This window comes from Myotis davidii, unplaced genomic scaffold (assembly GCF_000327345.1).
Source record: "Myotis davidii unplaced genomic scaffold, ASM32734v1 scaffold1176, whole genome shotgun sequence".
Taxonomy (NCBI): domain Eukaryota; kingdom Metazoa; phylum Chordata; class Mammalia; order Chiroptera; family Vespertilionidae; genus Myotis; species Myotis davidii.
Genome location: NW_006288437.1, coordinates 419,689 through 430,832, shown reverse-complemented (window position 1 = coordinate 430,832; position 11,144 = coordinate 419,689). Strand labels below are relative to the sequence as shown.

The 11,144-nt window shown below is 45.6% G+C and overlaps 1 protein-coding gene across 5 annotated transcripts in view; it reads right to left on the bottom strand.

Moving 5' to 3' along the window:
- Positions 1-1,122: 1,122 nt before the first annotated feature.
- The window catches only part of PIP4K2A (phosphatidylinositol-5-phosphate 4-kinase, type II, alpha), a 164,789-nt gene continuing 154,767 nt past the window's right edge, over positions 1,123-11,144 (bottom strand). For 4 of the 5 annotated variants that reach the window (XM_015561748.1, XM_015561745.1, XM_015561744.1 and 1 more), the window contains exons 8-10: positions 7,434-7,677; positions 5,630-5,733; positions 1,123-3,432 (exon numbers count right to left, since the gene is read on the bottom strand). In XM_015561748.1, coding sequence (XP_015417234.1) covers positions 3,352-3,432; positions 5,630-5,733; positions 7,434-7,677 — 429 coding nt within the window. In that variant the 3' untranslated portion in view covers positions 1,123-3,351. The remainder of the gene's footprint in view (positions 3,433-5,629; positions 5,734-7,433; positions 7,678-11,144) is intronic. The other variant, XM_006760310.2, reaches the window with a different exon arrangement.

Genomic DNA, 11,144 nt, shown 5'->3' with positions numbered 1-11,144 from the left:
AGTGCTGCCAGGCCGCCTCAGCTCCTGACTTCCAGCTTCTGGCTTCCTGCCCGCCCCTTCGACTATTACGTGTGCTTGGGGGCGTGGCTTTGGCCTCCCTAGCCAATAGCACCACAGCACAGCCAGAGAGTGGCAGGACACAGCCACCAGGGCTGGCTGGGCATTGCTTTGGCCACTGACTGATGTCCATGTGCAGTTACACTGTGTGTTTACATTTATAAGAAAGCAGGGCAGCCCACTTTTGCTGCCTGCCTTACCTTCTAGGCTAAGAAAGGCCCGCTGATCTCCGTGTTTTTCCTCCCATCCAGAATCAAAACCTCTTGGGGATGAATGATCCCAGCGATGGCCCCAACACATGCTTGGTGTCACTGTCACAGACATTCCCAGTCATTACAGCCCATTCCTCAGCCCGCAGTGCCCTGCTCCACCCACTGTCACTCCTCACCTGTCACCTGCTGAGGACCACCTTATGCTATCCTATCTGAAATGTGAGCAAGATCTTAAATGCCCCCGTCAATAGCTCCCTTGCCCTATCTTTCTTCCTCTAAAAACCTTGCATTTTAAAAATATATATTTGATTGATTTCGGGGAGGGAAATAGAGATAGAAACATCTATAATGATAGAGAATCATTGATCGGCTGCCTTCTGCACGTTCCAAACTGGGGATTGAAACCTCCCCCGGCCCTTCCCTCCCTCCCATCCCTCCCCCAGCTAGCAGGCCCCTGTTGGAAGCACTCACTGAGGGAAGGAGGAGTTGGGGAGGCGGGGAACCGTGGGGTGGCGGGGCGCCAAAGGCAGTGTCGGCATCTGGTGTCTGTTCCTTCCATGTCCAGCCGGGCGACAGTCACCTCCTCTCCCAACCCTGCTGGGGCCTTTGGGCCTGATCGGCCTAGCCCTGATCACCCGTCAGGCCTAGGGACCCCACGCATGCATGTATTCGTGCACCGGGCCTCTAGTTTACTAATAAAATAGTATACCAGTTGAAGGCAAAAGTCTAGTTAGTGAGACAATTCAATTTCACCTTTATTTCTTCCAGGACCAGCTAAATAATCTTAGTATTCAGTATTTAAAATTTGTTTGCAAGGGAGAGAAACACAATCAAGAAAGAGGAACAAAGGATCCACCTTGTAAGTCATCAAAGTGCTTTATTCTGTAAAGCCCGGCTCATGAGGAGTGTATTGTTAGCACTAGGAGATACAAGGCAAACTTTCTCACTCAGTCCAAATAGTTTATCAACAGAAATGAATGACAGAGACAGTTACAGACAAAAATAAAGCATTTGGTAAACTTCTAAAAGCATACACAGGTTGGCCACAAAGGAAATAGTTACTCAAATAATGTGTGTGTACCTTATCCTTACTTCAGGGTCCCACTTTTGTAGTTTTGGGTCCAAGAAACTACAGCATAACTTCAGAAACTGAAAGTGACTAGACTCCAGAATGAAAAGTGTGGGGGTGGAGGGGTGGAGAGAGGGGAGGGTTTGGGGACCAGGTCACAGCCTCAATTAATTTAAATGCATGGAATACAGATTTAGACAACCACATCACAGCAGTGTTAACACCATCTGCTGAGGATAATAATCTATATGAAGTCAGTAGGTAGCAGCAGGATGGTGCTGCCATGGGTTCCAGAGACACTGATTTGCTACCACCTGTGTTTTCGGAAGTAAACCCAATACACTGGGCGCAGTTACCATCCTGATAAGCCCTGAAGTAAAGTTACTGGAAGAGGCAGTATGAAAGTGGGTGTTTGTTGAGTTATAAGTAATTCTTGAAGGGTGGATTTTTTCCTTTTCTGAAACTGCCTACAAAAATCATTTCATGTTTCAAACAAAGAATTTCAAAGGCACAGCTTTAGCACAGTGTATAAGTTGATAACCTATTCTAAGCAAGGCCAGTATTTTAGCTTGACACCTTTCAGAAAATGCTGGAAAGTTGGTATATACATGATCGATGTTGGGAATGTATAACTTGATTAAACACAATCAGCACAGTTTAGGGCAATGAACTTACATGACCAGATTTGGATTAAGCATTAAAAAAAATCATTAGGTTGATAAATATACATCTGGAAGAAACAAAACAACCCTTTTCCTTTCATTGTAAAAGACTGCCTACCATATACTTTGAATAAAACATTCACCCCAAAATATGACAGCAGGATACACTTCAAAATATGACAAGCATTATTTCACCAACACTGTAAAATGACTTTACATGTAAACTTCAAAAATCACATGCTGTACATTAAATTTTTAGATTCAAAAATATCCCTGTTTTCCTAATAATGTAAACAGTAATATTGAGGGTTTCAGTTAAAGGGATAATTCATAACAAAATACTATTGTTTAAACAATGGCCAAACATAAATATCTTATAATTCAGATTTGTAATCAGAAAAGGAGAATTGAGAGTTCTAATGTTTTGCTCACTGTCCCACCATGGGAGATGTAGATACCATTGCCCCAAACTATGCACTTTTCAGGTAAGCTTTATTTTTATTTTGTAGCATTAATTCCTATGTTGCAACATAAGTGTAACAGTGAGAAGCTCCAGGCAAGAAAAAAAAAGTAAGCTGTTTTCCTGGATGTATTTACTGAGTGAAAATGTACAGATAGAATCACTAGAGGCATCAGCTTCTTGCTGGAGTAGGGATGTTTGTCCCGGGACGTCGAAGTCCTGACACCGTGCGGAGCAGAGCCCTGATCCAGGACACGCAGGAGATGCCAGCACTCCTCTGTCCAGGGTCAGGGGCTTGGGGTCAACTGTTAAGGAGTGTCAGCGTGCGTGGTAGGAGTGTAACATTTGCGGTTAAGTTTTTTTTCTTTAATCACCATCATTATTATTACCATTATTATTATCTTCATTATTATTATGAATACTGTCTCACATATTTCAACTCCGAAAAGTAAACTGATCCACAGTTTATCGTGTGATGCCAACATGGTTGGTCTGACATGCATTTCCTTTTCCCTTCCCCCCGAATAAGCTCATTCATTCATTCATTCATTCATCCATCTACAGCTGCAATCAGAAGGTTGTTGCCCAAACACACTCTGACTGAAGCTGATCTGGTTTTCATTAATTCATTAATTAATTTTGAAGATGCACACGCACACACACACACACACACACGCGCGCGCGCGCACGTACACACACAAGTCAGAAATAGCTAGAATGATGCTGGGAAATATCAGGTAGCTGTTAAAGCAAGTAGCTCCCAAATCAGTCATCTTGGCCTGAAGATGTAAACGAGGAGGTGTGCTTCACTGAGTTTGGTTTTCATTTTTCCTACACCAGAGCCACCTCTGTCCTTCCCACGCGCATGTCCGTCTGAGACCGTGCAGGAGGTTACGTCAAGATGTGGCCAATAAAGTCCAAAAAGCGCTTGGAATACTGTTCTGGGTTCACGGTTGAGATCTCCGCACCAGCCTGGGCAGTTTTAGAGGAGAGGAATATTGACATAATTACTACTCAGTAGCTATGGCAATTTCCGATTGCAGCTGAATATAAAGCTAATAATTTTCGAACCTGGGCAGGCTCTTAGGAGTCTGTGTGTGAAAATGAGGCAGAGTGGCAGGAACAACAGAAGCTATTATCACATACACCGTGATTGCTGACTTAAAAAAACAACAACAACTAGCCACATTTGGGATGCTTCTGCCAAACACTGGAATCTATTTGGCCCACATCAGAAGTCATGAGGACAGTATTTTTGGCTTTTGAGATAGCAGACTGTAGATACCTCGAGAATGACAGAAACATCAACATTTGGCTAAAGAAAAACTCCAATGTCCATGATGTAAGCATTGCGTTCATTTTTCTGGATCATGTAAGCAGCTGAGTGCTTGAAAACAAGAGTGGCGGCAGCCCTAGCTCTTTCCTCGAACCCTAACCGGGAGAGACAGCGTGGCCGACTGGTGTCCCCCAGAGGGCGGGCTGGCTGACCTCAGCACATGGCACGGGGTGCCATCTCTCCCCTTCAGAGACCTGCTTGGAGCAAGGATGCTGGGCCCTTGCAGCACCTGGACGGGGTTTTTCCTATTTCAGAGGCAGCAGACCCAAGGTAGTCACTGGCCAGTTTTCGGAGCTGCAAAGGGGAAGACCAGAGTTTCATTGAGTCCCCAGGTGCTGTTTTTAGACATCCAAGCACAGTGGGGAGTGTTATTTCCATATCTGGCCTGGGCCATGGGATCGTCACAGAGGAGCCCAGGCATCAAAGGCAGAGAATCGTTCCCAGCTGCAGCTCAACCCAACGTTCCTTTACTAAGAGTGATGTCTTGTTTCTGCAAACTGCACATGATTTTAGGCCATGTGGTCTATTATGGGGCTGAACTGGTGACTTATAGGGGAGATGAATGGAGCCATGTTTGCTGTGGTACATTTCCAATTCCACCTGGAATAGCATAGTAGAGCAGATCTGGGGAGGGATGGGCACAAGCACAGAGAATCTCCCCAGTGTTCAGCCTGCTCATCTCCTATATCCCCCCTCCCCCAACAAAATCCAATCAGCAAGGGGTTAGGACCCCTTTATCCACCATTGGGGGAACTAAAGCTCCAAAGTGTGTCCTCAAGGTCACAACAGGAAAAGGTGAGCTAGGGATTCAACACAGGCCTATGACTGACTTAGTGCACCTAGTGGATCCGTAGCATAATGGATACAGACGACTTTTGAACTTCAGCCAGGCAGGTGGGGTTCACTGGTGGGATAGGGGGATGGGACTACCACAGAGCAGGGGGCTGGGCCAGGTCCTGGGAGAAGTCCCATCTCTGCCACTCTCTAGTGATGTGAGCCTGGCAAGTTACCATTCCAGTTCTCTCCCTCAGTTTCTCCAAATGCTAAGCAGGGTACACCAGTCCCCTCCTAGGCTTGTCATGGGGATTAACAAGTTAACATATGCCTGGAATAGTGATAATTCTGAGCAAGCACAACAAAGGTAAGGAATTCAGAAAGTTAAACATTGACCTTGCACTAGAAAGATTTCTGTAATAGAAAAAATACAATTCACTGTGAGGGAAAAATATATACTTCCCATTCTGGAAACATCTAAAGCAGAGAATAGTGCTTCAGTTCTGAATATTTCATATTAAAACACGTAACTATCTTCAGCACTTTTATCTTTGAAACATCTTTTAAACAAAAAAGAATTTGTATAGCATCCTAGAGATGCATGTGTCCATTGAGATCCCCGGTATGTAAGAGTTACACTAAGTTCAAGTGACCTGCCCCAAGCCTGGCGGTGAGGAAACAGCTTTAGCATGGTGGTGCACTCAGACCCTCTTCAGTAAACAAGAACCACCGAAGGACTTTGAGCATCACAGTGAATAGGAGCAGCCTGGCCTGGCTGGCGTGGCTCAGTGGTTGAGTGTCAACCTATGAACCAGGAGGTCAGGGTTCGATTCCTGATCAGGGCACATGCCCGGGTTGCAGGCTCTATCCCCAGTAGGGGGGTGTGCAGGAGGCAGCTGATCAATGATTCTCTCTCATCATTGATGTTTCTATCTCTCTCTCCCTCCTCCTTCCTCTCTGAAATCAATAATAATATATTTTAAAACAAACAAACAAAACGAGCAGCCTGGAGGACTTAAGGGCCCAGGAGCAGGGAAAGAAACAAAACGAGATACTTACGCCATGTTTAACTGTTTTCGCAGCGTGGGCAGCTTTCTTTTTTGCGTCATAATGGGTCAGAATGTCAATAATCGCCATAAAGTACACCTCTTTCCTGGGTGAGTCTGTAAAGGATGAGAGCAGAGCTGGGTACAAATGGTAACACGGGGAAAGGCACAAGCTGCAGATGAAGGGTGATGGGTTCAGGGCGGGGAGTGGGGAGTCCAGGCACAAAGGCAACAGAGGCTTTTAAAGGGTCCCTGTAACTCCTGCACGTCCTCATGGAACAGCTAACTCTCGCACCCTCTTCCCTCTCAGCTCACAAAGTAAAAACACAACAAAACATAACCCCAGGATATTAACAGTGGAGGGCCAAAGGCAGGAGTAAGTGTTCTTATTTTTTGTTAATCTGCATTTTCCTTAATGATTGTGCATTGCTCTGGGGTAAAGAAGCATTCTATTTTTAAAATACTCTATAAAACAAGTAGAAGCAATTATGCTATTTAACCCTTTTCTGCCATTATATGCTAATTCCTAATTAGATGCTAATTACTAATTCTCATTGGATTTAATATCAGAACTGGATAAAGTTATACATGTACAATACCTATTTTCTGCATATATCCACAAATAAGTTAGTTTCAATTAAGAAGAATAAGAAAAGTACATTTTACTGTACTTAATTTTGGTGCGAAAAATAAAAATACAACTCAAACTCACTTGGCTGATAGACTATATGAGATTTTTTTAAAAAACAATAATGAATCATAATTTTTATTACTCAAAAAAGGCCTGCTTTTATTATTTCTCTAAAATATTGTTGTTTTTCTCCATGTATATGTAGCTATGATAGAATGCAATATTCCTTCAAATATCCAATTACCCAGATATTGAGGATTAAGATTGATTCCACTCTAGGAAAGAGGGCCACAGACTCCTAAATGGGGGAGAGGGGAGCAGAGTACAGACACAGCACCAAATTGGAGATGCTCATCCCACATCCTGGGCTGGCTCTTCACACCTAAGAAGGGAAAAAATGGCCAGAGAGGAGACATCTGCCCTACAGGATGTTCCTATGAGGTTCAGAGTGGACCATGTATGTTCCAACTCAGGATAGATTCATGACACCTTAGACTCATAAAAAAGAGAGACAGTTCAGAATAAAAATATTTTAAATTATTTCTTATATATGCAATCTGTATTTATTTAAGTATGTGTGTTGTATATTTAACACTAGAGGCCCGGTACATGAAAATCGTGCACTCGGGGGTGTTCCTTAGCCCAGCTTGTGCACTCTTGCAGTCCAGGAGCCCTTGGGGGATGTCTGACTGACAGCTTAGTCCTGGCAGTTGGACATCCTTAGCACTGCCAAAGAGGTGGGAGAGGCCTCCTGCCACTGCTGCTGCGCTCACCAGCCATAAACCCAGCTTCTGGCTAAGAGCACTCCCCCTGTGGGGAGTGCTGATCACCAGGGTGCAGCTCCTGTGTTGAGCGTCTGCCCCTTGGTGGTCAGTGCACATCATAGCAACCGGTCGTTCTGCTGTTGGGTCAATTTGCATATTAGCCTTTTATTATATAGGATAGTTTGTGATTTTACTCTATTTCCTCAACATCACAAAACTCAAGGACCTCATCACATTATACTTTTCAAAACTAGAGATTATAGTTACCTTTAACCTATTCTTGTGCTCCAATCAATGGGTTGGGCCTCTGGAGAACAAAGCTTGCAGGGGAGCATGATTTTAACTGGGTTGTAACTACCGGCAGATAATACACAAATCAAACCACTTCACATGTAAAGAAGAGTTGATAGTATTGAGCTTACTTTCATGGCATTTAATTCCATAAACATCAATGTTTGGATCAAACTCCCCTGGAGCCAAGGGCGGGGAGCTGTTGAGGGTGTTTCCAGGACTGTCGGGAGGGGTTCCAATGGGGTGGGTGCCATCGCTTTCCCCCTCCTCGTCCCCGTCGTTCTCTTCACACTCCACCTCCTCCTGTTCGGCTCTCTCCACATCGTGGATTCCCACCAGCAGGCTGTAGTCCATGAGCTTTAACTGGGCAAGAAACTGGAGGGTGAGAGGCAACAGGGTCAGTTAGGCCTTAAACAAAACCCTGGCTTAAAGACAACAAGCTCAGAAAAAGCATATGGGGGAGCCGGGGGAAGGATGGTGAGGAGGGTCTCCCCAGGGGTGGCCAGGAGCCTCCTTACGGGTTCTGAGTCCCAGGCCGTTTCTCTGGGCAAAAATGTAGCCTCGCACTTCAGGCTGGCTCAGTGCTGGTACTATTCTCCCAGAAATGCCAGGCGGAATGCTGAGCGAAATGCGCTTATCACATCTAGACTGGATTATGCCAAAGAGCAGAGAGCATGAATGGCAGAAAAAGACACTGATGAAGCGAAGAGAACATTTCTCTCGGCAATTAGCACAGCTAATGGGGAAAATCCCGGACCTCCCAAGTGGCTCCCAGCAGTCTCTCAGAACAGTTTGGGAGAGCACTTGGAATTCAGCACACTCCCTGAGGAGGTTGTTATGCTGTCCATCACAAATAACTGAAAGCCCAAATGTCCCAATCAGCCGCAAAGCCATGCCAACACCCTGTGACTGAGGCAGCCCCTCCTGCTCTGCTCGTCTCCTTCTGATGGAAGCAGGGAGGCTGGAGATGCCGAGGTGGTTCGCTCTCCGAGAGGCAGCACAGGCCCAGGTTCCCGGTCCCTCCCTCTCCCTTTCTCTCTCTGAAACCAATAAAAACATATTTTTTAAAAAAGAAATATCCTCTAATTCCCAGGAAGTATGAAGGGCAGAATGCTCACTCGTGGCCCCGGGAACCTGGCTAGTTTGGCCCCATCGCCTCTCAGGTTGACCTGAACCCTGTCCTTGTCTGCCCCCAGTTGCCTCCCACTAAACCTTCGGGTCTCAGCTGCAGGGTCAGGGCACTGGCTCAGGAAGCCTTTCCTGATCCCGCCCAGGCCACCTCCCAAAGCCTGGGCATGCATAGAGCACTGCACACGTTCCCCTGATGACGTGGCTCAGCTGCACATTCGTCTGGTCAGATGACTTGAGTAACTTCTGTCTTTCTCAAACGCGCAGCCCATGAGGCAGGGGCTCCGGCTGTTCCTGCCCTCACTGCGTCCCTGCCTCCCAAGGAGGGATGTAAGTGCTCAGGACCTGCCGAACAAGTGAGTGAGATGCCAGCTTCTTCTTTGCCTGTCCTCCTTAACTCTCCCGAATCTCTCCTAACCCTTCTCCACAAAATAATCACCCCAACCAAATAAAAGAGAACAAAGCAACAACAAAAACCTTTGCTCGAGACTCTAAGAGGTAGCACCTCTCAGAAGCAAAAGGAGACCATTTACAATTTATTTTTGCAGAACAGAATCTCTGTATAACATGTGGGTCTACTGTTTGATCTTCAGACAGTTGACTTTCAAATACACTTTCAAGTGTGCTTTATGCACAAAAGTAAGGGGCTGCTGTAATTAACCTGCTAAGGTTCAGACAGGGAGGGGTGCCACCTGGGGCTGGACTGCTGCACCAGGTCGGGGGTCTCCAAGCCCCGCCTTCCCCTTGCATCTGTGCTGCTCAGCAGGTCCTGCGCTCCTTTCCTGGGCCGCCCGTCTGAGGTCAGACCACTGTGGAGGCTTCTCGTCCAGGAAGGAAACAGCTTTATTTAAAAGTGAAGTTAGCTCCCAGCACCAGCCACTAAACCACCAGTGAAGTGAAAAATGCATCTCTAGATGAGAAGCTGTTCTCACATTCCCAGGAGGACCAAGGAAACTAACTGCAGACCTAAATGGATATGAGGTACATTTTCAGTCTGTGAGCTGAGGCAGAAAGGGCAACGACCAGGAACAGCACAGGGCTTAGGAGTATAGGTTTCTCTGATAAGGGACACTCACTGATTCTTTAATTACAGTATCAGATATTCTTAAAAATAAAAACTAAGAGAGTATAGATTTTGGAGTCAGATAGGAGATTAGATCTTATTTCTCTCACTATCTCAGTGCCTTGATAATGAGTGCACCTCTCTGAGCCTCAGTTATTCTAACTATAAAAGGGGACAGTACCACTCAACTTACAGGGTGTGGAAAGGATCACCAAGAGATAACGTAGCTGAGGCAATGAAACATGTAACCACGGAAGTTGTTATTATAATTGTCCATGTTGTTATCATTATGGTGAAAGGGCTCTTTTTTAAGTATGCACAATTTAAACCACAAGTTAGGTGGGCCAGCAGGAGAAATGTGGAAACGCCTGTTGATTCACTAGTTCTTATCTTCACAAATTTTATTTTAAATGTGTTCTGAAGTAGAGTGAAGTGAAATGTGGAAATAAATATGAGATTCTTATTAGGAAGGCATGCCTGTGGGGCAGTACAGAACTCCTGTGAACTGGAAGGGAGCAAGTTGAGAGGATAGAAAAGGGGTCAAGGGCTCCACTGCTGGGGTTTGCCTTCAACTAACATAAGGAACTTAACACATATTTGCTCAGTTTCTGTTCCTCCCTTTATGTTTTGCCCCAAATTTATTGAATTTTAAAAATACATAAGATTTCAAAGCATGGAGATTTTTAAATCTTTATAATTATTATATCCCATGCTTTTCCTCCTTTCTAATCCTATATAATAATAATAAAATGCTAATATGCACATTGACTGAACGGCAGAATGACCGGTTGCTATGATGTGCACTGGCCACCAGGGGGCAGACGCTCAATGCAGGAGCTGTCCCCTGGTGGTCAGTGCACTTCCTTATGGGGAGTGCCACTCAGCCAGAAGCTGGCTCATGGCTGGCCAGCGAAGAGGTGGTGGCAGGAGCCTCTCCCACCTCCGTGGCAGCATTAAGAATGTCCAACTAACGGTTTAGACCCGATCCCTTGGGTGCCTCAACCTTTAGTTGGATATCCCCTGAGGGCTCCCTGGCTACCAGAAGGATGTCTGACTGCAAGCTTAGGCCTGATCCCCTAGGGAGTGGGCCTAAGTCGACAGGTGGACATCCCCCAAGGAGTCCTGGACTGTGAAAGGGGTCAGGCTGGGCTGAGGGACCCCCCCCCCCCCGAGTGCACAAATTTTTGTGCACCAGGCCTCTAGTTTCTTAATAATTACCTGAAGATCTTTGATCCTCTACCCTTTCCCTCTGAATATCCCATCTAATCTGATTTCTTCATAATTATTTCCCCATTATGCCTCATCTTTGAACTAGTATCTTCCTCAGATCTTTACTAGCCCAATCACAAACTCTCTTAAAAACCCACGTGGCAAAGAGCCATTAATAAACTTCCCTTCACAGCGGATTTTTAAAAAAATATATTCTATTGATTTTTTACAGAGAGGAAAGGAGAGGGATAGAGAGTTAGAAACATCGATGAGAGAGAAACATCGATCAGCTGCCTCCTGTACACTCCCTACTGGGGATGTGCCCGCAACCAAGGTACATGCCCTTGACTGGAATCGAACCTGGGACCTTTCAGTCCGCAGGCTGACGCTCTATCCACTGAGCCAAACCAGTTAGGGCACACAGCAGATTTAAATTCACTTA